Source organism: Caretta caretta, chromosome 8, assembly GCF_965140235.1.
Source record: "Caretta caretta isolate rCarCar2 chromosome 8, rCarCar1.hap1, whole genome shotgun sequence".
NCBI classification, from domain to species: domain Eukaryota; kingdom Metazoa; phylum Chordata; order Testudines; family Cheloniidae; genus Caretta; species Caretta caretta.
The window spans coordinates 54,053,380-54,081,265 of NC_134213.1; the positions used below are offsets into that span (position 1 = coordinate 54,053,380).

General features: G+C 48.3%; 1 protein-coding gene across 8 annotated transcripts in view; it reads left to right on the forward strand.

Moving 5' to 3' along the window:
* Positions 1-27,886, forward strand: part of CACNA1E (calcium voltage-gated channel subunit alpha1 E) — a 331,342-nt gene that overhangs the window by 45,790 nt on the left and 257,666 nt on the right. For all 8 annotated transcript variants that reach the window (XM_075131514.1, XM_075131513.1, XM_075131520.1 and 5 more), the window contains exon 2: positions 20,696-21,170. In XM_075131514.1, the coding sequence (XP_074987615.1) occupies positions 20,722-21,170 (449 nt within the window). In that variant the 5' untranslated portion in view covers positions 20,696-20,721. The remainder of the gene's footprint in view (positions 1-20,695; positions 21,171-27,886) is intronic.

The window sequence follows — 27,886 nt, forward strand, 5'->3', positions numbered from 1 at the left end:
AGGGTGAGCAGGGAATCTCCAAGACTGCAGCTTCTGCCCTGGCCCTTATGCAGCTTGCCTGTGTGCAGCAATGGTTCCCCTTCGCCCTCCCCTGGCCCACACACACACCCATGACAGCACAGTGGTGCAGGAAAGTTACCATTAATGGGGCAAGAAACAAAGCAGCTCTGCCAAAGAACCTGTGGCAGCGGATTGCCCAGTATCTCCACGAGAGTTTCCTGGAGATCTCTGAGGCAGATTCCCGTGAAGTGAGGGAATCAATCAACAGCCTGATCCGCCACTCAGACTAGGCATGTGGTGGGAGACAAGCCTGCTTTCTGCAACCCTCCTGCCCCCAACAGCTCGCTTCAGTGATTCCCAAAATCAAATCCACTTACCAGGGGCCTCCTCTCCTGTTTGCGCTTCGCCAGTATCCACTTGCTGTGCCTGGCTAGGCTCCTCAGGGTAGAAAAGAGCTCCTGGCTGCATGCATCTCTGACTCCAAGTCATCCTCTGCCTCTGGGTCCTCCTCCCACTCCTCATCCAAGATTTCCTCCTCTTGGCTTGGTCCACTCTCGACTGGCATGTGAGCCACCAAAATATCCACAGTGGCCTTGGCAGTGGAGTTGGGGTCACCACCGAGTAGCGCGGCCAGCTCTTTGTAGAACTGGCAGCTCGTGGGCGCAGCACCAGAACGGCCGTTTGCCTCCTGCACCTTGTGGTAGGCGTTCCGCAGCTCCTTCACTTTGATTCTGCACTGCAGTGTGTCCCGGTCATCACCCCTTTCTGTCCTGCATTGTGAAATCTGTTTGTAGGTATCATAATTCCTACCTCTGGAGCGCAGCTGGGACTGGACAGCCTCCTCTCTCCAAATGCAAATTAGGTGCAGCAGCAAGAACAGGCATTGTGGGACACCTCCCGGAGGCCAGTCGCAGCGCTGTAATCGACCAGGGTGTCTACACTGGCACCGCGGCGCTGTAGCCCCAATGCAGAAAGCTCGACGCCTCTCATCGGAGTGGGTTTTTACAGCGCAGCAACTGTGCAGTTTCTGCGCACTAAGTGGCTTGGCCGTGTGTACACCTCGGGAGTTACAACACAGAAAGCTGCTTTACTTCGCAGAAACTTGCCAGTGTAGACAAGGCCCAAGAAAGGTACTCTGAGTGTCATAGCTAAATGCAAAGTGGAATAAACTGTTTAGCATAAGTAGTTAGCACATAGCATAAGAGACTATTCAAGGCAGAGTGGCCTGTTAACATCTCTGAAGTCATAGGACAAAAGGAGAGGGTTAGTGGATGAAACCACACCCTTGATCATTACACTGACTGCTTTGGGAAGAAAATTGACTGCGAAATCCTTAACAAACATCACATCCACCATAATCTCTTCACTGCCCTGAAATCAAACCACCAGATAGTGATTGAATCAGCAATAAAGGAGGTGCCATTGTAGTCCTTAACCGTGATGATTACCTTAACCAGGCCAATTAACCAGGCCAATTGACAACTCTCCGACACCACCTACTAGGTGACTTTCTGCGTAGGTGCTCCAGCCCCAGAGCACCCATGGAGTCAGCATCTATGCTATGTGCTAACTACTTATGCTAAAAAATCTGTTCCACTTTGCACTTAGCTGTGAGGCTCGCAGTACCTTTCCCAGACCTGAAGAAGAGCTCTGTGTGGCTTGAAAGCTTGTCTCACTCACCAAGTTGGTCCAATAAAAGGTATTACCTCACCTACCTGGTCTCACTAATATCTTGGGACCAACATGGCTATAACTATACTTTATAACCAAAGTTTTATTAAGCTCTTTGCCTCAATAATATCATATGGCAGTGAGTTCCACAGGTCATATATGAAATGTAAGTTCCTTATAGAAATTAGCTGCTTTCTGAATGCCTCTCTTGTTTACATATTATGGGAAAGTGTAAACAGTAACTCCTGACTGGGTTTCTCTATGCCAGTGGTTCTCAACCAGGGATCCAGGGACCCCTTGGAGGCCGCGATCAGGTTTCAGGGGTTCCGCCAAAATAAAGCAGCAAGCAGGGCAGTTAGATTCACTGAATCCCAGGGCAGAAAGCTGGAGCCTGAATCCCGTCGCCTGGGGCTGAAGCTGAAGCCCAAGCAATTTAGCTTCATGGGACCTCTCACGGCATGGAGCCCTGGGCAATTGCCCTGTGCGCTCCCCGCTAAGACCAGCCCTGGCTTTTTCTCTACCGGGTATGCAGAAAAACCAGTTGTGGCACAGGTGGGTGGTGGTGTTTTTATAGCATGTTGGGGTGGGGGTGGGCTCAGAAAGAAAAAGGTTGAGAGCCCCTGTTCTAGGCTGTTCATTAACTATTATGTCTTTTATCTATTTTTGTTTTCTCCTTTCCAAATGAAATACTCTTAGTCTTACTCTTACACTCCTTGCACGGAAGCTCCTCCTTCAAAAACATGCCTCCAGTCACGTCTTTTTTTCTTCTTCTTCTGGCTCTTTTCCGTTTCTGCTGTTGCTCCTGGGATGAGGCAGGTGACTAACATAGGAGCACAAGTCCCATTATCGCTGAAAGTCACTGAGGCACTTTTGAAGATCCCACCCAAGATCAATAGCTCTTTCCGCAAATGTATTGCAATCTAAAGGAGAGTAGGTCACAGCAACTACAGCCCCAGTCTCTTCCAGCAGGAGTCGCGGCTGGGAACAGTGCAGGAGCACTGACTCTGTAGGAGCTCATCCCTATTGCAGTCCCAGCTTCTTCCTGCAGGAGTCACTGTGGGGAATGGTGCAGGAGCACTGCTATGGAGAAGCTTGCCTCTATGCCAGGCCCAGCTGCTTCCAGCAGCAGTGGGCGAAGATGTTAAGATGGATTTAGAGCAGCCAGGAGGAGCAGTACTCAGGATGTGAAATGTGAAGAACATGCTCTGTCACGTACTGCTTTATTAAACCATGAATTTCTGCTCTCCTCATTGCCGCTGCATGTAAAATGATGTTCCATATTCTATATCCTACATGTGCAAGCTGTCAGCTTGGAGTGCAGAGCTAAGACTCCACAGGGAATTGCAGGCTGTCCCACAGTGGAGCTCCCTCTCCCAGTGCAAATGGTTACGGGAGCAGCTTGGGAAGATGCAGGGCTATTTTGGGCAGGTGTTCAGTGCTGTTTACATACATGGCACGTTATTAAAGTGTCCGCAGTCTGCATGGCACAGGACAAGGCACAGATGGTCCAGTGAAGAGCTTGTGATCTGAATAACACTTGCATCTCCAGTGACATGCTGGAGGGGCTCCAGGGAGAACCTTGTTAAAACTCAAGCTGAAGGGAGTGGGAGGGGGATTTCCCTGCCTCTGATGGAGCTATCTCTGTCTTGGTACTCCACCCCTGCTGGAGCTGACTTTTATTTCTTGAGATCATGACATTCTTTCTCAAAGATAGAGCTGGTCTTGTGGCTCATGGCACCGGACTGGGACTCAGGATCTGGGTTCAATTTCTGGCTCTGACATACCTTGGGCAATGATTCTTTATGCCTCAGTTCTCCCTCCGTAAAACAGGGAGAACAGTCCTTCTTTTCTGCCTCCCTGTATCTGTCATGGCCCATGTCTACACTACAAACTTTGTCCAACACAAGTTACATCAGCATAAAGCCGATGCAGTTAGTATATCGCCTGTGCGTGTGCATACTTAGCTCCTTGCATCAGTGCTGCACATATCTATCAGTCATGCTTGGGTCAATGCACAGTGCGGTGCACTATGGGTAGGTATCCAAGTGTGCAACCCATCACCGTCCAGTGCACTGTCCTTTGGGAAGTTTTAACAATGCATGATGGGGTGGAAGCGAGTTGCTTAGGGGTGACTGGGAGCAAGAGGTCAAGTTCCCAGCACGCAACTTTCTCCATCCCATAATGTCATCTGTATCCTATTATTTTTATGCCTTTTTAAAAAATCTCATGAACCCATGCGGTCCACCATTTCTGACAGAAGCATGGAGTCTGCACAGCTCTGCACCATTGTCATGAGCATTTCAAGCACAGGACTCATCGTTCTCTGGTGTTTGCAGAGCTGGAAGAAGAATCGCATCAGCAGGGAACATGACTATTTCTTGGAGGATGATAGATTGCTGTGGGAGATAGTGAGAACCAATTCAAGGTGATTCGTGGCATTCACCGGGCAGCTGCAGATGGTGGAAAGCTGCTTCTGGGCCCGAGGAATGAGCACTGATTGGTGGGATCACATTGTAATGCAGGTTGGGGCTGATAAGCAGTGGCTGCTGAACTTTTGGATGTGGAAGGCCACATTCCTGGTTCTGTGCACTGAGCTCACCCCAGCCCTCCAGTGCCAGGATACCAGAATGAGAGCTGCACTGACAGTGGAGAAGCGAGTGGCGATCACACTGTGGAAACTTACAACACTGGATTGCAACTGGTCCAGTGAGAAATCATTTTGGAGTTGGAAAATCCACTGTGGCAGCTGTTGTCATGCAAATATGCAGGGCCTTTAATCGTTTCTTGCTACGCAGGACTGCGACTCTCTGCAATATGCGGGACATAGTGGATGGATTTGCAGCAATGGGGTTCCTGAACTGTGGTGGATTGATAGATGGAACGCAGATCCCTATTTTGGCACCAGCCCACCTTGCCCAGAATATGTCTGACAAACCTTGGATTCATAGAAGTAGTGAGTTCAGAGTAGGGTTGGGTGCAACTCTAAGGTCTGAAACTCTCTAGTGCTTGTTAAGAGTAAAGTGACTGTGGTTAAGAAACCCTTTTGTTAAGCTTATGTTCCTTGCTTTCCTGCCATGTTAATGCTGAAGAGGTTAAAGTAGAAGCCAGAGTGCCCACAGCTGAGTGGTACGCTAGGGGAGCTTGTGTAAGTGACTGTGGGGCTTGGGAGGCCTGAGGCACTGGTTTTGGATTCTAGGACAGCTGGATCGTGGCGTCCCATGTCTCGAGAGGTCTGAGTCTGAGCGTGCACCCTAAAGTCCCAGAGCTAGGAACAGTGACTACACTCTACCCAGCCCCAGTTGGCTTAGAAGCACATGGGACCCACAGAAGTTGTTGGGTCCAATCTCAACACAGCGGTGTCCGTACAGGGCAGCACTGGGCCAGGTCATGCCAAGAGGTGTCTCAGACATCCAGGACCACAGCCATGAAGAAGGGTTTGTAGATCAATGCCTAAGCCTGGAATTGTACCCAAAGCCAAATAGGAAGCCAAAGTAAGTGCTGAGGACCGTCAGGCAGCCACATTCTGCAAAAGCTGGGGCTATTAAATGAAGGGTGGCCCTGGACAGAGCAGTAATACATTCTAAGAGTCGCACAGACATGGAGAGCTGTGCTGAGATAGATACCTGCAGCTTTCTTGCCGTGTGCCAATTGGCTCTTACAGCCAATAATGCCACCGGAGATTCCAGCAGCAGAAGGGGATTACAAAGCACCCTCAAGATACCAACCTCTTAGACAAAGGGTGGACAGACCCCGTCCATCGCCAGGGCAGGAGCCGTCTTCAAGAACGTTCCTTGACCCCCTTCCTCTTGTCTGCATTCACCTTCAGCCGCATCCCAAGCCCAGTCAGGCGCTGAGACACCTCACCATCCGGGCCTGAGGATAAGGAGTCCTTGATCGATGTGTCCTGCACATAGGACAATGCAACCCAGACTGTCCCTGTGTCTCCTCCAACAGCCTCACAGGGATCATTTCAACTCTGACTTGAGAAGGTGGCTGAGGGTTAATCTCCCTGCAGCCATCCCTGTCTGCTCCAGTAATTGCTTTGCTGAAGAGAAAGGCCTGGTTCCTTGCAGCCGCCTGCTCTCCCCGTGGTACTGTGCCTGAGGTGGAGGGCTGATTTCCTTGACATACATTTGTATAAATAATAGTGGAGTTGTTTAACAGTTATTCTTAAAGGAAAGATGAGATAATTTCATGTTTTGATATTCTTAACATTGATTCTCTTGAATCTGGAGCTTGGTATGTATTACGGAGAGAGCTGTCTTCTATCCTCCCTCTCTGAGAGGGGGAGGGCAGAGTCTCCGATCACTTGGGGAAGGGCATTGGAGAGAACAGGGGCAGTTGAGGAGGAGGGGACATGGGAATCTAGATGCTATTTGGGGTAGGTTTGGAGCAGCTGGAGAAGGGAGTATTGGGGAGCAGAGTGATCATGGAAAAGAGCTGGAGTAGCGAGTGGCCCAGGAAGGGCATGGGGCAGAGGCCTGGGTTGCCCCAGTAGGGGTGTGGGAGAATAGCCTTGGGAAAACATAGGGAATCAGCCTGGGGATGGTGTGTGGGAGCAGCCTGCATGTGGCTCAGAAAGGGAGGAGGGTGGAATATTCGCGTCATTTCCCAAGGCTGAGCAAAACTGACAATGTGGCACAGAACTTCACCCAGAAGAACCTGGTGCCGTTTTGTGCGTTTCACACCCTTTCTGCCTCTCCCACCTCACATTTAGTGTATTTGCAATTTGAACAAAATTAATAGATTCCAAGGCCAGACGGGACCATTGTGGTCATAGAGTCTGACCTGCATAACACAGGCCGGAGATCTCCCCTAGGGATTCCTGCAGCAAACCCATCCCTTCTGTTTGAGCTTCAGCATCTCTTTTCAAAAGGCGTCCGGTCTAGATGCGTCTATCTTTGCTTTGGAAATGCGAACAGTCACATTGTTTGGATGAGAGCTGTCTCTGATTTCTATATAGGGTCTTACGCCGCACTCATCACCATAGTATCTGGGCACCTTCCAGTACCGCTTTAAGCATCGTGACTATCATCTGTCATGTGCTGTTTGTTCTCTCTCCCTCCCTCAGGGGAAAGTGTGTGCAGTGGAGTTGTCTTGTTACAGTAGAGGTTTTTTAGATACATTGCTCTGTATTTATGTTAGAGAAGGCAAGGTCAAGGAAATGTACCTTGCGCTTGGAGTGGAAGGTGATAAGGTTTGTGATAGTCCTTAGTTCCTGGGGGAGTTTATTCCACGGTCTGAGGCCAGCTCCCGAGAAGGACCTGTCTCCTACACAGATGAGCTTTACCCTTATTGTAGAGAGTTCCATTGTGCTAGAGGAGTGTAGTTGACCACTATCTTCATCCCAGAGATCTAGATGGTCTTTTAGATGCCCTGAGCCCAGGCCTCGAAGATAAGGACCGATACCTTGAACTTGATTAGATTATTCTGTGGGAAGCCAGCGTAGGGAGCAGAGGACAGGTCTGATGTGCTCATGGTAGCCAGTGTTGTTCAGGGAACATTCTGCTGTGTTCTGGACTAGTTGGAGTTTCTAGGCACTGAAGGCTTCATGCTCACGTATACTGCATCGCTGTAATCCAGCTGAGAGGTGATGGAAGTGTGAATCATTGAGGCCAGATCTGTTGTCTGCCAGGATGGGACCGAGTCTCCTAGCCAACTAGAGATGACAGCAGCATCTGCAAGTAATACTTCCTAAGCAAGAGCTTAGCATCAGTGAGGAATCCAGGAGTACATCGAAACTACAGACTGAATTTACCAATTATGGGTCTATACCTTCAACCATTAAGAAATGGGCCTCTTTCCCCCTGGAAATAGCCCTGAGTTCGTTCTCTCTCTCTCTCTCTCCCCCTTTCATGAGATTTCTGTGAAAAGAGGCTTGTAACTGACCTCCCAGTGTGTCTGGCTCTCCTCAGACCTGGCCTCCTTGTTGCACTGTTCGCAGATGAACAAAGCAGCCTTAGACTCTCTTGTACATCAGCCATTGTCCTTTTTTGATTCTGCCTTCCCTGAGGTCAGTTTCCTTTGAGATGCCTGCCAGTGATTGTGCCATCCACAGTCCAGTTCCAGGGATCTAAAATAGAAACAGACTTTCCTGAGAAATTAGAAGAGTCAGGAAGTAAGATTGGTCGAACACACCCTCGCCTGGCTGGATGCTTTGCAAAATTTTGCTGTGCAGGCCCATGGTTTAAGTTAAAGCATTGTGTGAGATACATGAGAAGTATTGTACAGCAGAACAAAGGCACTTGCCCAGACTAAAGGCTGTCTGGATATCTAGTCCCAGAATATCTCATGTCCCAAGGAGAAATGTCAGGTAATCAGAGCTCCTTCTTCCTTTATCTGATCTATTTTAGTTGGTTATAGTGCCTTTTGTTGTGGGATCTAAGCACTGCCCAGCTTGGCTCATTGCCAACAAGTAATTTTCTTTCACCTGAATGTTCATAGAAATATGAGCTGTCCCTTAAAAATCAGGTTTAATGGACTCTTGTTTGGTTCTATGCAGTTCCTGACTCCAAAACATGGTTGTATATTTGGTAACATCCCTTTGAGGCCCCAGTTCAGCAAAGTGCATAAGCATGCACTTACATAACAGCCATACTCATTCAGACCAATGCTCCATCTAGCCCAGCATCCTGTCTCTGACTGGCCAACGCCAGGTGCTTCAGGTGGAATGAACAGAACAGGGTAATTCCAAATGATCCATCCTCTGTTGTCCAGTCTCAGCTTCTGGCAGTTGAAAATTTAGGGTCACCTGGAGAATGGGGTTGCATCCCTGCCCATCTTGGCTCATAGCCATTGATGGACCTATCCTCTATGAACTGATCTAATTCTTTTTTGAACCCAGTTATACTTTTGGCCTTCACAACATGCCCTGGCAAAGAGTTCCATTGGTTGACTGTGCACTGTGTGAAGAAGTACTTCCTTTTGTTTCTGCCTTTAAACTGGCTGCTTATTAATTTCATTGTGTGACTCCTAGTTCTTGTGTTATGTAACACTTCCCTATTCACTTTCTCCACACCAGTCACGATTTTATAGACCTCTATCATATCCCCCCATTAGCTTTCTTGTTTCTATCCTGAACAGTCCCAGTCTTTTCAATCTTTCCTCATATGGAAGCTGTTCCATACCCCTAACCATTTTTCTTGACCTCCTCTATACCTTTCCCAATTCTAGTATATCTTTTTTGAAATGGGGCAACCAGAACTGTTTGCAGTATTCAAGGTGTGGGTGTACCACAGATTTATAATGCAGCATTATGATATTTTCTGTTTTATTATCTGTCCCTTTCCTAGTGGTTCCTAATGGTTCCCTTTGAAATGTGTGGGATTTAAGAACCTGCTTAAGTGCTTTAGTGAGTTAAAGTCTAAACCAGGTCTATGCTAGAAAACCTTTTCTGGCATAACAATGTCAGGGTGTGATTTATTTATTTTATTGTGACATTTCTATGACAGTAGGAAAGCCCTAGTGCGGATGCAGTTACACGGGCATAAAAGTGCTTTTGCTGGTATGGCATAGGTCTGGTCTGCATGCTAGAAAGCTTTGCTGGCATAGATATGATGAGGGCCCTACCAAATTCGTGGTCTATTTTTTTTTAATTTCACCATCATATCATTTTAATAATCTTGAATTTTATGGTTACAAATATTTAAATCTTAAATTTCATGGTGTTTTAACAACTATGAATATGTATTTTTCAAACAGCAAAATATAAACATGTAAAGTCGTTAAGACTCAGCGTTTCTCAACCTGGGGGTCCCAGCTAAAAAGGGGGTTGCAAAGCTATTGTGGGGGGGGCGTGGTATTGCCACCCTTATTTCTGCCCTGCCTTCAGAGCTGGGTGGCCATAGAGCTGCGGCTGCTGGCCAGGTGCCCAGCTCTGAAGGCTGCGTCCCCACCAGAAGCAGTACTGAGGTAAGGGTGGCATGGTATGGTGGCAGCAGCATTGCCACCCTTATTTCTGCACTGCTGGTGGTGGAGACGCTGCCTTCAGAGCTGGGCACCTGGCCAGCAGCCGCAGCTCTCCGGCCACCCAGCAGCTGCTGCTCTCCAGCTGCCCAGCTCTGAAGGAGAGGGTAAAAATACATAGAAGACCAGCTTTCACAGGGGAAACCAGATTTCACAGTCCGTGATGTGTTTTTCATGGCCGTGAATTTGGTAGGGCCCCAGATATGACTGCTAGGAGTGTGAAAAAATCACTGACTAATGGACATAGCTAGCATAGGTAATGCTTACACCAGCGAAAGTCCTTTTGCTAGTATAACCTATTCCGTTCATGGAACTAGTTTAAACTGTTCTGGCAAAAGAACTCTTTTGCAGGTAATAAGCTGCGTTTCCACTTGGGAGGTTTGCTGGTATAACTCTACCGGTATTTCTATGCCAGAAAATCCTTTTAAATAGAGACAAGACTTTATTTTGCTTACCCAAATTGGTATAAGCTATAATAACAAAAGCAATTTTTTTCTGGCATGAATTGCATCTACACTCGTAAAACACTACAAGTGAGCTGTAGCGCACGAAAGCTTATGCTCAAATAAATTGGTTAGTCTCTAAGGTGCCACAAGTCCTCCTTTTCTTCTTACTACAGGTATAGTTGCACCAGAAAAACTTGAGTCCACATTGAGTCCTGTTCTTCACACAGATTTTGTACTTATGTGGATTCGCGGTGTGATTTTTCCTTTAGTGAGATAGTGATACTGGTAGAATCCCTAATGTGAATGCAGTTATACGGGAATGAAGATGCCTTAGTGTAGCTTATTCCCGATCCCATATGGGAATAGCTATATTGATATAAAGCACCTTTATATTGGTGTTACTTCATCCATGCTAGGGGCTTGTATCTCTTTACCTCTACCAGTACAGTTAACGTGGTACAATTTTTGTAGACAAAGCCCTTAGGCCTAAGTGCTCACTTCTGCTATCGCATACAGAGCCTCAACAATCCCAAACACCGGTTGTGAGAGAGGTCCTTTATTAACCAAAACCAAGCAGCTTTTGCTCAGGCTCAAGTAACAAACAGCCATGTGACTCAAAATTGTATACATTATCAGCTGAAAGTGACACCTACATTTACCCAGAGGTCATAACTGCAGACACAGCTGTCTGCTACTTGGCCAGTTTTTGAGTTTGTTGTTAAATGAAACTAAACCTTGAATTCCAAGTAGCTCTAGGTTTTGTTCACCCACTGCTGCCTTGCTATTGTGAAACAAAAGCGTAGATACAAGAGGAGTGAAGGGTAATTTACAACTAAACATATTAAGATGGTAAGAGACATAGTGAAGCAATGAGAATGAATCACTCATTTGAGGGTCCACTTGACTTTGCTCTGTGAGGCCTTGTAATTAATTTACTGTTATCACGCTAACCTTTTGTGCTCTGCTTCTGAGCACTGCTTTGCATCATTAAATGGTTCCCCCATTTTTCTCACATCTCTTTGATCAGGGACTAATATTCTGCAGCTCAGATAGAGTGAACACTGTTCAGGGAAGGAAAACAGGTGATAATTAAGGTTTCAGAGTAACAGCCGTGTTAGTCTGTATTCGCAAAAAGAAAAGGAGTACTTGTGGCACCTTAGAGACTAACCAATTTATTTGAGCATAAGCTTTCGTGAGCTACAGCTCACTTCATCGGATGTGATAATTAAGTGGCCTGCTGTTAAGGTAGAGGGGGTGAGTTGGAGTGGCAATGGGGGTGAAATGGGAGACTTAAGGGGGTGGTGGTCAGAGGGGTACGCCAGAGAGAGCGGGCAGAAACTGGGAAGGAAGGTGAAATGGGTGTGAAGTCTCAGGGAGGGGGAGATGGGGTGGCTGAGTGAAAAGATGCAGAGAGAGCAGGAAGAGTGGGCGAAAAGGGGAAAGCGTCTCCAAAGCTGCCTTTATCAACTTCTAAATCTGCCCTCAAGCAAAGATCTCTCCTCGTGCCTTACCGCTCTTGAGGTGACTGCCCTTCCCTTGGCTCTGTTTGGTTTCTGTGGTTGACTGGAGTCTGAATTCAGGGATACAAAGAGTTTGAATATTTGTGTTCTTGCTCTGAGGCTGGATGAAACCTCTTCCCTGCCACTTACCGTCTTCATCACCTGGTACGAAGAGGACTGTGCCTTGCAGAGTTGCCTCTGGAAGGTGCTGGTTGTAGTCATTCTGTGATGGACTCATAAACCAAGGGGATGTGACAGATGTCTAGTTTGGAAAGCAATGATCTGGTGTGGCATGTGCACCAGATGAGACCCCACCTTAGTCCTCCCTACCGCTAGGGATAGGGTGAAGGGAGACAAGTGGCCCAGTTTTGCAGACTGTATTGCATTAACCTATGAGCCATGGCCAGTGGCAGCATGCAGTGCCCAGAAGAGAGAGAACTGACACAGAGTGGATTTTTCAGGATGGCATCAGCACGACTCAGCAGCATGTTGTGCTGTGGCCTATGGGATGCCCTTTGATCGCTTGGACGTTCGGAGACACATTGTCCTCCTACGTACGTGATGTTGCCCTGTTGTAGTCGGTGGAGTGAGAGCAGTGCAAGTGTGCGGCTAATGCAGGCGTAACTCGCAGGGCTCTGGTGAGGGTTATTCAGAGAATAGATGAAAAGTGCTTTGATCATTAAAAGTGCCACCTAAGTGCTCAATATTATCATGATGGTAATACATGGGTACTTGGATAAGAGATTGTATTGATGTCATTGCAGCACATGCACTGAGGCAGCAGAAAAACCTCTGACATGACCTCCTCTTTTTAGACCAGCAATAATGCGTGCAGGCTAGAGTATAGCTCAGTGCTGTTTGCATTTATGATCTTGCTTTCTCCTCATTTTGTTTAATTAGGGTTCTAAAACTGCGAACAAAAGTTCTGCAGATTATAGTCTCCCATCTTCGTAAGTTTCTGGATGTGTCTTGTATACAATCAAAACAATGGGCCAAGTTTTTTTGTGGGTGTTGATTGGCACGGCTCTTTTGAAGCCAATAGAGCTGCGCCAATATACACAGCAGAGTGTTTGGCCTTGTATCTTTAGTCAACTGGATGTGAGTCATCAGGTTGTATGTGGCTACTCTCCAAATCAGACTGACTTCTTATGGGCTGTCTTTCAATGACTGTAACAAGTTGGGCTCCAAAAGAATTCCTGGTAATTTCTCTTCCATAACTTGTTCTCTGAGATCAACGTGTTGAGAGATTTCCAAACAGCCTTCTGCCCCCGTAAAAGATGTCTGGCATGCATGTTCATCTGGTGTCTCTTCTCTCATGAATCTGTGCATTCATTCTGCATGTACTTGAAGGAAGACCTTAATCTTTTTTCTTTTAGGAGCAAGGATATGTTATTTAGTATCTTGATGACTGTGTAATGCCCCACAAAATGGAGTCAATTTAGGGTTTCCTCCAGTTCTGTCCAGTGGTGTAGCCAAACTGTTTTTTCACTCATGGCATTCTGACCCTGAGTTGTTCACCTGTTTCACTGCCCACTAGAATGAACCTGGCACTTCAACTGCCCCTGTGCTTCTTCCCAGGTCTGTTACCTCCTGAAGTCTGAATGTCAAGTCACAGAAGTTGACTTCTTCCGTATTCATAACATGTGGGAATGGTTTCAAACTGCAGCGCCCTCCTTTCCCATAGCAACCAATGCCGGTTGGGTTTGCCGTTTAAAAGGAGGGGCTGCGGTTTTGAGTTGGATGTGTAGCACATCCTTCCCCCCACCGTGTGGCTATTCTCCGGGTTGATCCCTTTTAGCCAAGCACAAACAGCCCAGCATGACTGGGGTTCATGAAGGAGAGCAGGCAGTTATACAGTGGAGGCAGCGGGGGTCTGTGCTCTTGTTGGCTTTCCTACAGCTCCAACAGATGCTTCATCGCGTTCGTTTGCTCCCCCATTAGCCTCAGCATCGCGTCCTGCCTCCACTCTTCGCACTCACTTCATGCTTTCGTGGCCTATGCCACTGAATGCCTCCATGCATTAAGCTGTGCCCTATCAGTGCGGGAGGACTGCATGAGCTCGGAAAACATGTCATTGCGAGTGTGGTTTTTTTCACCTCTAATCTGCAATAACCTCAGGGACGGAGATGATAGGGGGAGCATAGAAACATTCTACGCTCTATGATTCTGGGGGGACTGCATGGTCACCTGTGCTGCTGAGTTCACCACGCTGACCAAGCAGGAAATGAAATTCAAAAGTTCCCGGGGCTTTTCCTGTGTACCTGGCTCGTGCATCGGAGTTCAAAGTGCTGTCCAGAGCGGTCACAATGGAGCACTCTGGAATAGCTCCCGGAGGCCAATACCGTCGATTTGCGTCCACACTACTCCAAATTCGACTCAGCAAGGTCGATTTTTAGTGCTACTCCCCTTGTCGGGGAGCAGTACAGAAGTCGATCTTAAGAGCCCTTTAGGTCAACGGAACGGTGTTGGTTGTGTGGACACATTCGTTTTTAAATCGACCTAGCGTGGCTAAATTCGACCTAACCCCGTAGTGTAGACCAGGCCTAAGAATCTGGCTTAGGCAGCCAAGACTGCATATTTTGCAACACTGCAGTGAGCTTGTGACCAGAGAGGCAGCTAAATGCAATACCCTACACAGCCTGATGCTGGTACAAGTTTGCCAGTTCTCAGAGTGGCTGTGCTGGGCCTGTGTTTTTCCAGCAATGTGGTTGCAAGTGAAAGTCGATGCCGGAGACAGAAGCTGCATTTTCTATCTTTGCTGTTCTTTTCTCTCCCTTTTTGTGTGTGTATTTTTCTTTTCTTTCTAGGAAATGGGATAGGACTTTAATTGCGACAATGACAGTCCCAGGCCATATCAACTAATTTTTTCTCTTTTCCCCCAAAAAGGACATCACCTCCCTTCATGAGCAAATTGGGACCAGGATTGATGGATGCTGTGAGGTCTTCCCATTCTAGGTCTTCCTCCAGCAGATCTGCTGGGCTACTGAAAAGTAACTCAGGGTATTTAGGCTACTCTTCCAAGATGTTTGAGCAAGACAAATTGAAGGCTAAGAATATATGCAACCACATGACAAATCTGTGTCCACAAGCGTAAGAACCTGCAGGGCTGCACCTAGGTCTGTGTGGGTTCTGTGCCACTGATGCCTCTGCATTTCCACTATAGGCCTAGGCTGGGCTCCCACAGGAGGACCCTGTGAGTCTGGGCTCGACAGGAAGTATCACCCAACGGGACCTGAGTGTGTGCCCCTTACAAACCACTGATTGGCCAGTACCAGTACTTAAACCAGGAAGACGTGAAAGGGAGCTGTCTGAGCAGCAACACAGAGTGCCTGTCTGTCTCTGCTCCAGACCCTGCTTGCAATGGGCCCTAGACTCCAGCTTCCGACCCTGGTTTGTCCTCAACTTCACTCCTCAATTGCTGTCTATAACCTGGCACCTGACCCTGGTCTCCTGGTAACCTGACCCTGCCTGTCTCCTGACACCTGAACCTTGGTCTGCCCTCTGGCCTATCTCAAACTCTGACCTCCTGGTCCCTGACTCCTAACTCCTGCTCTGACTGCCCTTGTCTAGACCCTGACAATAAGTGCCCCTCTGGATTGGAGCCCTCGTTGTATATATGCTGTGAATTCTGCACCTAACACATTTGCAAGTTGGGGCTAAATAGCCAGATGCTCCAGTAGTTGAATACTTGATCTCTTTCTAATTCAATTTGTCCTAGAAACCACTGGTCAGTGTTTATCAAGGTCATCAGTCTTCTCCAGCACAAATCCAACAGCAGACTGTCACGCATCTTGTTACCGTTAATGGATGATCTGGAGTCTGAAAGTTAAGAGCCTCCAAAGATCTTATTCGCGAATAATGAAACAATCCAGAATGTGTCACAAAGGCAGCTTTTCCTTGATCTGCCTTTGCTGCTCCTCTGCTGGGGTCTGGATCCTAAATCAAAACTGCTGCAACATTTTGCTCCAGCCATTATCCAAAGTGTCCGTTATGTTAACAAAGGATGGCTGTCTTTACCTGTCTGCCATGTGTTTCCTGTCTCTATTAGACTTTTTAATAGAGTCCTCCAGCCAGGGATAGAGCTGTTCTTTTACTGCTGCCATCAGGGGGATGTCTTAGCGGGGCACTCCCAGGTTGAGAGGAAATGTGCCGCAGCACTCAGTCACATATGTATTGGTGCAGCTGTTCTAATTATTTAGTTTCATCCCCTTTCACTGAAGCTTCTGTCCAGGCCACCTCTAAATTGCTTTCTGGATGGGGCTGCTTTTCATCTCTTGGCCACAGCCCCTGGGACAGATGATGAGGTGGCACCTCTGAAAACACTGTCTCCTGCTAATTGTTTACCAGCAGTATCTGCTTCTCAATCACACTGATTACCCTGACCCAGAACTTTCCATTTCGGGGCTACTTGAAACCGAGTCGTGCTAAATGCCAGTTCTGACTGTGTATTGGTAACTTGGAATGCTCCTTCAGGGCTCGGCTACGCTGGCAACGCTAAAACGCTGCCGTGGCCGTGCTTTAACGTGGCTTGTGTGGTCACGGCGCAGCGCGGGGAGAGAGCTCTCCCAGCGCTCTAAAAACCCCACCCCCACGAGGGGCGCGGCTCCCAGCGCTGGGGCACTGTCTACACTGGCGCGTTACAGCGCTGAAACTCGCTGCGCTCAGGGGGGTGTTTTTTCACACCCCTGAGCGAGAAACTTGCAGCGCTGTAAATTGCCAGTGTAGACAAGCCCTTAGATTCTCCACAGCTTTCCATTCTTTTTACAGGTGCATGCGGTAGTGGTGCATGATGACTTAACTTCATAGCAACTTTACTCCAGGCCAGGAATGGGACAGGACAGTTGATGTGGTGATCCTGACCTCTCCACCTGATGTTATGGTAGTGGGACCTCTGAGTTCCCAAGAGTTTCCTCCTGACCTCCTCACAGTGTGAGCACCTACTCCTACCAACATCCATCAGGAATATGTGGATATTGTGCAGGGAATTGTGCTGAACAGGGCTGTCCTGGTAATCTTAACACACTGGCAACCTCCACTTTTCCTAACTCCCCTCCTTCTTCCCTTTGGGTTGGGCAGTTATTTCCAAATGCCCTTTACCTCCCCTGTAAATGTCATGTGGCCCAACTGGGGAAGAGTTAGCCACCCTCATCTGATCAAAGGGTGGCTTGTGAGCTGTGTGCATGTCTGCTTCCTCTAGTTGGCCGAGTCAAGCAAGGCACGCAGTGGCATTTCTCTGTTTGTTTGTAGTGTGATAACTTGAAGATCACATCTGATCAATTCCAAACTCTCTGGGAGTGTTCTACGCATCAGTGGGAAGCATCAGAAAAGCCTGTTTTCCACTAAAACCATCACCTGGTCACTCAGGACACTGGGGCGAGGCAGTGACCGCCCCATGGGAGGGGAACAGCAGAGGTCAGGCAGTGACCTCAGAGTTGAGGGTTAGGTCTAGTGGGCCTCTCGCCCAACTCCAGCCAGCCTCCCTACTCCACCCGGGGTTTCTCCTCCCTGCTCTCCAACCTGCCCCTCCCCCACACAAAAAAAAAGAAGAAGAAAAAGAAAAATCAGTGGAGCCCTTTGCTGCCACTTCTGCTACCTGCCTCCTGGTCAGACCCCTCTTGATTTTGATGGGAAACTGGAAAAGCCCGGCAGCATGTGACCAGGGGCGCCAGTTTCGTCCCTGAGGTCTGCTCACTGCACATAGCGTACAGCTTGCGTGTGATATATGATGAGTTCAGTGCTGCTCCCAGTTTCCCCCTTTGGGGCAGGGAATTTGTTTATAAACAGGGGCAGGGTGATTAAGACAACAAAAGGCTTGTCATTAAATTAAGGATCCTTCGATGATCCTGAAAGCATTGCCAGGCACTCCAGTTACAAGATAGGAAACAAAGGGTAGGAATAAATGGTGAGAATGGAGAGAGGTAAATAGTGGTGCCCCAGAGGGGTCTGTACTGGGACCAGTACTGTCAAACATATTTGTAATTGATCTGGAAAAAGGGGTAAACAGTGAGGTGGCGAAATTTGCAGATACAAAATTATTCAAGATAGTTAAATCCGAAGCTGACTGCAAAGAGTTACAAAGGGATCTCACAAAGCTGGGTGACTGGGTGAATGGCAGATGAAATTCAATGTTGATAAATGCAAAGTCATGCACATGGCAAAATATAATCCCAATTATACATATAAAATGATGGGGTCTGAATTAGCTGTTACCTGTCAAGAAAGATCTTGAAGTCATTGTGGATAGTTCTCTGAAAACATCTGCTCAATGTGCAGCGGCAGTCAAAAAAGCGAACAGAATATTGGGAATCATTAGGAAAGGGATAGATAATGACAGAAAATATCATATTGTCTCTATATAAATCCATGGTATGCCCATATATTGAATACTGCGTGCAGATTTGGTCATCCCATCTCAAAAAAGATATATTGGATTTGGAAAAAGTACAGAAAAGGGCAACAGAAATGATTAGGGGTATGGAATAGCTTCTGTATGAGGAGAGATTAAAAACACTGGGACTTTTCAGCTTGGAAAAGAGAGGACTAAGGGGGAAACGATAGAGGCCTATAAAATCATGAATGGTGTGGAAAAACTGAATAAGGAAATGTTATTTACTCCTTCACATAATGCAAGAACTAGGCGTCACCAAATGAAATGAATTGGCAGCAGATTTAAAACAAACAAAAGAAAGTATTTCTTCACAGTCAACCTGTGAAACTCTTTGCCAGGGGATGTTGTGAAGGCCAGAACTGTAATAGGGTTCCAATAAGAACTAGATAAATTCATAGAGGATAGGTCCATCACTGGCTTTTAGCCAGGATGGGCAGGGATGGAGTCCCTAGCCTCTGTTTGCCAGAAGCTGGGAGTGGGCGACAGGGGATGAATCACTGGATGATTACCTGTTCTGTTCATTCCCTCTGAAGCACCTGGCATTGGCCACTGTTGGAAGACAGGATACTGGGCTAGGTGGACCTTTGGTCTGACCCAGAATGGGCATTCCAGTGTTCTTATATAGAACCCAGATATATCTGCCCCTGCTGTAACCTACTAGACCCCACTCCCCTCGCAGAGCTGAGATAGAACCCAGGAGTCCTGATGGGGTCTCTCTCTCTGCAGAGTTACAAAGTCAGAATATACATTAAAATTTTAAACCTAACCAGTGTCTCTTAAGTGACTTGCCACAAGATGTCCGAACATGTTAGTATTAGAGCGGAGTGGATCTAATATTTATTTAATATTCTTTCTTTTATTTAGGAATTAGATACAGTGCTCCTGTCAGCTAATTGCTAAGTTATCTGCCAAAAAACTAGAGTTTTCAAGTGCCCAAGTAGCCCCTGGAATAACGGTTAAAGTTGCCCCCCCATCAAAATCTGAAATGGCAACCCTGATGCGACTGAAAACTAATAGCTGACAGGCTGGTCAGAATCAGTCTGTCCGCTTGCATGTTTGTAACCCTGCTTATAGTCTGACCCATCAGCTTATTCATGGGTACGTTATCTTCCTTCGCCAGCAGATCGGGAAGTTAGCTTGTTAAGCCATTTATAATCTGACTTTCCTAACAGGGCTCTGTCATGGGCAGCCGGTAACCCGGCCATTGGGGGAGGCTAGCCCCAGGCCCCACCCCTCCCTCTTCCATTCTGCTCCACCTCCCCTGCAGGAGCCCAGAGCATCCCCACCACGGCCCCTGGCCCCAGTGCTGGGTGGCCGGGCGGCACTGCCACAGTGCCCCCAGCCCTGGTGGGCCGGGTGGCCAGCCCTGGAGTGCCAGGGAGCAGCACCCCTAGTCCTGGTGCTCTGGCTGGCCAGCCCCAGCCCCAGCTAGCCTGGGCCAGGGCAGAGCATAGGGAACTGCAGGAGGGGCCTGGGAGCGGAGCTTGGGTGGGACCACGCCAGGCTGTTTGGGGAGGCACAGCCTCCCGCAGCCTATGATACCCACCAGCCATGGGCTCCATCACTGCCTGCAGCACAGGGTCTTTCTAGCTTGCCGGCTTCAACATTCAGTACAGCAGGTTCTGTTTCACCTGGGTCTTCTCCGATTTGGGTGCGATGCTGTGTCAAAGCCTCTGTAAAGTGCAAAGGTAGCTAGCGAGGGGCTGCCCGCCTGGCGTATCCTGGCCTGCTATCGCTTGTGGCATTTCGGAAGAGCTAGTCCTCCTTGATAGTGGCTCTTCCCTTGGTTACTTATACTAGCTGTTTACACAATCCCCAGCCAGCAATGGGAGGCTGCTGACGAAAGGCCTTTGCATTGCCGGGATGCTCTGGTGCTTTCTTCCCGGACTGCTCGTTCACCCAGATGAAAAGTTATTCCCCAGCCCTCTGCGTGGCCGTGTACTCTTAGCAGGCAGCAGTGCTGTAGCTGCTGCCCCTTTCCTTCCTGTGACAACGCTGCAAATCCCCGCAACATGCACAGGTTAAAGAGGAAACCTCCTGCAGGAGCCAGCAGCAAAGCCACATGCGCTGGGACCCGCGCTCGAGTTAGGGGACAGCACCACCTACTGTCACAGATGCTACTTGCATTTACCTTTGCAGCCTGAAGTTTTGTCAAACTCCCTCACCAGCCGCTAGAATGTGGGAGTGGGGGCAAGTTAACTACTTTCTGCCCTTGCATCCGATGAAGTGAGCTGTAGCTCACGAAAGCTTATGCTCAAATAAATTGGTTAGTCTCTAAGGTGCCACAAGTACTCCTTTTCTTTTTGCCCTTGGAAGAGCAAGCGGTGGGGGACATTTCTCTGTTCTTGGCCCAGGGCAAAAGAGGGTTAATCCATCGCTGTTGGTGGAAGGATTGGGCCTGTGATTAAGCTGGATTTAGACGAGAACTGGGGGTCCCTTTCCAGCCCAGGCAAAGGGACCTAGTGACAAATCAAGATAGGGGGAGATTCACCTGCTCAGGCAAAGGCCCCGAGAAATAGGGTGTTGCAGGTATGGAGTAAACAGCCATCTCCCTCCTGCTTTGCAGCCCCCCGTCACATGCAGGTACCCGGAGGTGACTAGCTTTTTGTTAAACTCTTCGGTAGTGGTGGCACAACACACAGCCACCTGGGGATCATGGTTATGTTACTTCTCACTGATCAGGAGCTTGCTATTAATTTCCCCTGTCTGTCTTGTGCCCTCTCTAGAGTGATGTACCGCAACGGTGCCAAAGATGCTTGGACTCGGCGCATGTTCTCTCAGCACTCGCACGCTCTCCGAGGCCAGCTCCCTCACGGCCAGTGGGGTTGCCGAGCTGGACTCCGACTCCCAGAGATACGTCCTGGCCCTTCCAGAGGAAGAGACATGGCGCAAGCACCAGCTCGGCCTGATGCAAGCCACCCAGTCCTGCAGCCTGCTGGAGCCCGAGGCTTTGGGGGACGCTCTGGTCTCCCGCACGGCCAGCTTTGACGTCCTCTATGAGCCAGGGTCCCGGGAGGGGGGGGCTGGCTTGGGCTTTGAGGGGAGCAGCACTTTTGACCTGGGACTGAGCCAGTACATCCCAGTGAGCCCAGATGTGATCAAGCGCCGGAGGGGCGGGCTAATCGAACAGAGGGACATCATCAAGGCGCACGAGGCTCACAAGATGCAGAGCACGCCGCAGGCGAGGCGGAAGGAGTGGGAGTAAGTACCCAGCAGGCCCTGTGGTGGTGGCACGAGGCGGCTCTAGATAAGAGAAGATGTTACTTCTCACTGCTCACGGGTGATTGGAGCTCAGGCCCCTGACTCCAGTGGCCAGCGGGGGCTCACAAGGGTTCTGGAGGCAGCATGCCCAGCTTTGCGGGGAGGAAAAGCCTTACACAATTGCCATCCCACAATCACCCTTAAAGTGAGCCATCATCAGCCAGAAAGATAGGTCAACCCATTGTGCAGGCCCTTTGGGAAACAAAGAGGAAGAGCTGGAGGGATCGTGGAGGCCTTGCCTGCTAAACTACCAATGCCAATATCTTCCTGTGCCCCACCCAGCCTTCTCTCCCCTCCTGCAGGGAGCGATTCTAAAATAGAACGAAAAAATCCCTGTCTGGGGTCTTTTCTCTGCTGTTTCCCCTGGGAATGGGCCTGATCTTTAACCAGCTCTTTGAACCCGGGACATGGCTTCCAACCTCCCTTTGTGTTGCTAAGGAGTTTTGCTCAACGCTAGTTGCTATCCTTTCTTTGGTCCCTTCTCTGTGTCCTCCCCACCATTACTGCGTTCAGTGCTCTCCTGGCTTCATGGCTGTTACCCTTGGCTCTGCGCTGATGGTGGGAATTTCTGGGCACGTTGTTCTAAGGGCCTGGATTCCTTGTGCTTTGATGCTTTGAGGGGAGGAGGTTGGTATGTGTGCCATAGTGGACTGCACCATATTAGGGAGTTCAGTACTCATCAGTCAAGGCCAAACAGAATTCACGCCTCTCCCACTCCTGCCTGCCCTTGTCTCTGGGTTGTAGCGAAGTGTCTGACTGTAACTACACTAGAGGGCCAGGAAAAAGCTCTCTACAGATTACCTTGGTGATGGGTATTTAGCTGTACTGTGTAGTGGGGAAACCCTACAGGCATAAAATCCGTGATGTAACTTTGATCTCTAGACACAGTCTCCAGAGGCACAGGGAACAATCTAACCTAGTGACTTCTAAGGCACCAGAAGCTCTAAGGGCAACCCTGAAAGGAGGGTTTGACTGTCTGGTAGGACAGACACAGAGAACAAGCTAATATTTCTGGAATTGGGGACCTGAAAATGATGTTGCAGGCAGTGAGTTGGGGCAATGTGACCCTTTGCTAAACAAACAGATGCAGTTTCCAGGTAAGCCTGGTTGCATCCTGGAAGTGATTTATTTTAAATGGATCAGGAATGGAGACGTCCCTGATGCTGATTGTCTGGCTTCAAGCTTTATTGCTTATGTAAATGCCGTGCAGCTGAAGTGTGTAGGTGAGCTGTAGCTCTAGAAAGCTTATGCTCAAATAAATTTGTTAGTCTCCAAGGTGCCACAAGTCCTCCTTTTTTTTGAGGTGTGCAGATTATTAGTTTGTCAACCACATCTTCCTTATGGGGATTTTAGTCCCCATCGATCCCGGTAGACTCATGCCAATAAGGTTCTGGTTGCCAGCACTCATGCCTTGCCTGTTGTCACATGAAGCGTCTGTTCTGGACTTCGAGCTCTTTTGAATTAAAATGGGGCTGTAATGAGAAAAGGGACTGTGATTACAAGTGATGCCATAGGAGCCCACACTTACAGCATCGCAGAGGCTCTCCTGTGGAATGGGGTCAGTTTGCACATCAAAGATAACTTTTCTAACGGCCAGGTCATCACTGCAGAAATGGTATCTTGTGTTTGATACTACACCTGGAATCTCCACCTCTGTGGCCTGGGGCAAGTCTCCAACTTCTGTAAAATGGGGGAATAGTTACTCACCTCATATGGGTGTTGAGAGATAATTGGTCAGTGTTTGCGCAGAGCTTTGGAAAGGAAAAGTGCAATATACATACTGAGCTGTTATAAATGCCTCACCCTGTGTCCACCCTCTGTGTACACCCACTCTAACCACTAGGAATTAGATGCATAACATCTCTGCAGGACATTTCTAAGGGCAGGCTTGCCTATCCATCCTTGCAGCTAACACTCTCATCATCTTGATGACTGCAATGTCCTCTTCTCTGGCCCGGACAAATGCAATCTTGCCCTGCACATATCCAAGATCATTTTCCTATCCCATTGCTTTAACCATATCTTTGCATCCCTCCACGGGCTCCTCTTTTTCCACAGTATCAAACATAAGCTACTCGTCTTCACTTTCAGGGCCCTTTATGGCTTATCCCCATCCTACCTTTCATATGCATCAGGTCCGTGATGCGCTTCATCGTCCATTTGTTACATTTTCAAACAAGCACTGTGGTCCTTTTCCCCATGCTGCCCCTGGTGCTTGGGAGGTGCTCCCTGTAAACATCTGAACCGGGGCTGTGGAGTGCCATTGGAAGTGTGTGTGGGGGGGGGGCCATGAATTTCCCTGCACCCCCCACCCCCGACCTGATTCTCATCTTCCTCTCTGACTGTGGGCTCCTGGGCCCAGGAGGATGGCAGCTACAAAGGCCAGGGGATACTATCAGGCCAGGCCTGGCTTACTTAGGGGGTGGGGTGATACGTACTTCCCTGTACCTCCCTTGCTCCTGGGCATGTGCGTCCAGCTGGCGGTGGGGGAGACCTGGCATGGTACAGTTCTGGTGGCAGCTCAGCTCAGCTGCTGGGACCTGGCTGGAGGCAGATTCCTCCACTGATATCCTTCGCTCTGCTCCCAGCCTCCTCTGCTTGGGCAGGCACTGTCCCCATGCCCTGGATGAGGGGGCTGCGAGGTGATGCTGGGTGAAAGCAGTGGTGCTTGGGGAGAGGTGCCTCATCTCAGGCCCGGACTCTGCATCTGCAGGGCACCATTACAAAGCACATTTCCCCAGTTATTGCCAGGTATGTTGTTTCCTGAAGGCTTGTCTACCCTGAAAAATTGACCAGAATTGCTGCTTTAGGGGCCCAGTTTGAGATGCTGAGAACCCGACTGATTCAATCACAAACTACTAGCCCTGCCTACAATAAAACGCACTGATAGCCACACTCTTCTGTAATTGGCACCTGTATCCCTATTAGATATGTCCATCCCTCTCCCACTTTGTGCCACCTATACCAGAAGTGTACACCAGCGTTCACTGTAAGAGCGACTCATGAAACTGGACGCAGGAGATAGGAATTGACACGTGGGCTTTGCAAGTGCTGAGTGCCTCGTTATCTTTTGGGACCCACCCGGGACACAAAATTAATAAATAATGGACAAGCAGGAGCAGAGGGATGGAGCCCTTCATTGTCAGCGAGTGTGCTGAGTACCTAAAATAGTAGTGAAACAGTAAAACTGACCTGATTATTTGCAGTTTTATTTCAGGCCAGTGAAATGCCATCCCATTCCTGACTGCTTATTCTGTTGCATGTATGATCTGTGCCTTTCCCCCACGTGGGTATCTGCTGTTCAGTCTAGTAGTAAGTCTAGCATAATACTGTACAGATGGGCTTTCTCCCTTAGACCCACGTATGGGAAGTACACAGAAAAATCGTTCTTGTGTGCGCATCTTTTTTTGCTTAATCTGCTTGTTCCCCTATTGGCAGGTTTAGGTAATGCAGCCCCATTGTCCTTGCATCCTTTGGATCTAAGGGATGCACCCTGCATGTGGCCTTTGGTTGGTCACACAAATCCTCATTTGTTCATTAATTGCCTTCAGCAGTCAACACTTCTTGAGAGGAGGCGCCGTTGTCATGCAGGTAGAGATGGCCTCCATTGCAGGCGGCCTGATTTCTACAGAGAAGAACACTTAAAATATCCAGCCATTCTAAGCCGGGTACAATTCACGTTATACAGGCTGGGTCCTGTTGGCCACCATTTCCTTGCCATCTAATTGTTACACTGTTGGGACTCTGTCATTATGGTGGTGATGACTGGGAGCGGTCCATCATATGAAGGCTCTTGGCCATTTGGTCACATCTAGCGAAATCCTTGTAACTGAATTTGAGAAGTATGATTAAGCACAGTTCAAAGCCCATGGCTGCCCCAGGGTTTTAATATGGCTTGGATAGCCAATAAGGAGAGGGCTAAACTGTGTTCTAGGCTACAGGCCAGATTCCAGGTCCTATTCTGTCTGCTTTGTGCTGTTCCAGTGGCATAAACCTGGCAGATCAGGGTCTTCACTCTCTTTCTCCTGCCTAGGGGTATACTTAGACTTCTGTAAAGACTTTGACTTGGTACCACACGACATTTTATTAACAAGGCACTCATTAATAGATTAAAAACTGGCTAACTGATAGGTCAAATTGTAATCGTAAACGGGAAATCATCATCAAGAAGGCGTGTTTCCTATGGGGTCCCACAAGGATGGGTTCTTAGCCCTATGCTATGTAACATATTTGTCAATGACCCAGAAAGAAACAAAATTATTGCTGATAAAGAACATTTGCAGATGACCTGAAAGTTGGGGGAGTGATAAATAATGAAGAGGCAGGTCCCTGATTGAGTGATTTGAATTGCTTGGTAAATTGGGCACAAGCAAATTTGGCTAAATGTATACATCCTGGAACAAAGAATATAGGCCATACTTGTCAAATGGGGACTCTATCCTGGAAAGCAGTGACTCTGAAAAAGATTTGGGATCATGGTGGATAATCCACTGAATGTGAGCTCCCAATGTGATGCTGTGGCCAAAAGAACTAAAGCAATCCTGTGATGCATAAACAGTATGAATAGACAGATTATTTTACCTCTGTATGTGGCAGTAGTGTGACCGCTTCTGAAATCCTGCGTCCAGTTCTGGTGCCCACTATTCAAGAAGGATGTTGATAAATTGGAGAGGGTTCAGAGAAGAGCCATGAGAATGATTAAAGGATTAGAAAACTTGCCTGATAGCGATAGGCTCAAAGAGTTCAATCTTTTTAGATTAACAAAGATATGGTGAAGGGGTGACTTGATCACAGTCTAGAAGTATCTACATGGGGAATAAATATTTAATAATGGGCTCTTCAATCTAGTAGGGAAAGGTCTAACACAATCCACTGGCTGGAAGTTGAAGCTGGACAAATTGAGACTGGAAAGAAAGCATACATATTTGACAGCAAAGGTTATTAAGCATTGGAACAATTTACCAAGGGTCATGGTGGATTCTCCATCATTGGCAATTTTTAAATCAAGACTGGATGTTTTTCTAAAATAACTGCACTAGGAATTATTTGGAGGAAGCTCTGTGGCCTGTGTAATACAGGCGGTCAGATGAGATGATCACAATGGTCCCTCCTGGCCTTGGAATCTCTGATTTGTACTCTTTTCTGTCTCCTTATTAGAAAAATGTAGGATTTATTGGGTCAGACCACGGATGTCCAAATTGCAGCCCCAGGGATAATTTTGGATTGCAGCTGTCCTCTCCCTGTAACTGCAGAGGACAAAGCTGATCAGCTGCAGGGTTTTCTATTTGGGGAATCTTAGATGGCAATTTATATGTACTGTATCTATCAGGAAAGACAGGGGGACAGGCAAAGCACGAACTGTGTTCATATATTTAAATACTTTTGTGCTGGGACCCTCAGGCTTCTGGCAAGTGGCCAGCAGGGCTGCTGCTTATGTTGTGGGAGAGGACCCTAGGTTGGAATGGTTTTGTTCATTCTATGTTTAGTAGAGTCCAGTGTGGTCTTATTCTGTGTATTAGACTCTTAATGCTGTATTTAATCATTTCAGGCTAAAGCCTACCCTGCCCATAGCCAGGTATCCAGCTGGTGAGGGGTTAATGGAGTCTTCCTCTTGCACAGCAACATAAGGTCTGGGTGAACTGCATTTCCTGTGCTCAGGAGAGTACAGTGTACGTAGGGGTGCCCTGTGCCCCAATTTGGGGCAGGGAGGGGTGAAGAGCAGTGGAGCTGGCTCCACCTAGTCTCTGGTGGTACTGCCCCTCTCCTTACTCTCCCTTCCGATGGTGGTTCTGACCCTTTGCACCCAGCCTTCTCTAGTGTCTTTGTCTACTTGCTCTGGTGGTCTGCAAGAGGAGCCCCCACTACTAACCTTCTGCATGGCTGTCTTACCACATGTGCTGCTTCCAAGGTCAGCAGCAGAGAGACAGGTGGCTTCACGGCTTCTGCCAGTCGCGTTCCTACCTCCTAGCACCAGGAAGAGCTTTCTGCCATGGGGGGAGAGGATTTGGCAGCTTTCCCCACTCCGCTGGTCCTCTGTTCTCCCATTCGATCATGCCTGCTGCTTCCCCTCTGTTCAGGTGCTTCTCCAGTATTCATCACAGGTGTAGATTCTCACTCCTCTCTCTCCCTGCAGGCCAGTTAGAAAGAGGGTGGAACATCTCTGGGGGTCTGATCCTTCTCATCTGCAACATACGTCCTGGAATCATGGGCCACCACACACTGCTGGAGTTGCTTGTGAGGCTGTGCTTTGATACAGTACAGTTAATGCAGTCATGTTTTGGTGGTGGAAAAGCCCATGTAATACGTGGAGGGTAATACAATTGTGTCTCGTTGCTGGAGGATCTTGGGTGCTGCACTCTAATACCGGGGGGATAATGCCATTGTATTTCAGTTGCTGGAGGTTTCAAGGCACTGTGACACAATACAGTGGTGATGCGTTGGGTCTCAGTGCCAGAGGGTCTCTGGTGCTACACTGTAGTTTAGAGAAGGAGGTGTGATCATTGTTGCTGGAGGACCCTGCCTTATGCACTATGATCTAGTGTAGGACAGAGGTAATGCAGCTGTGTCTCCCAGGTGAGTGCTGTGTAATCTGGTGGAGAGTGGAGGTAATGTGGTTGTCTTAGAGCAGGAGAACCCAGGATGCTCGAGCTATAATA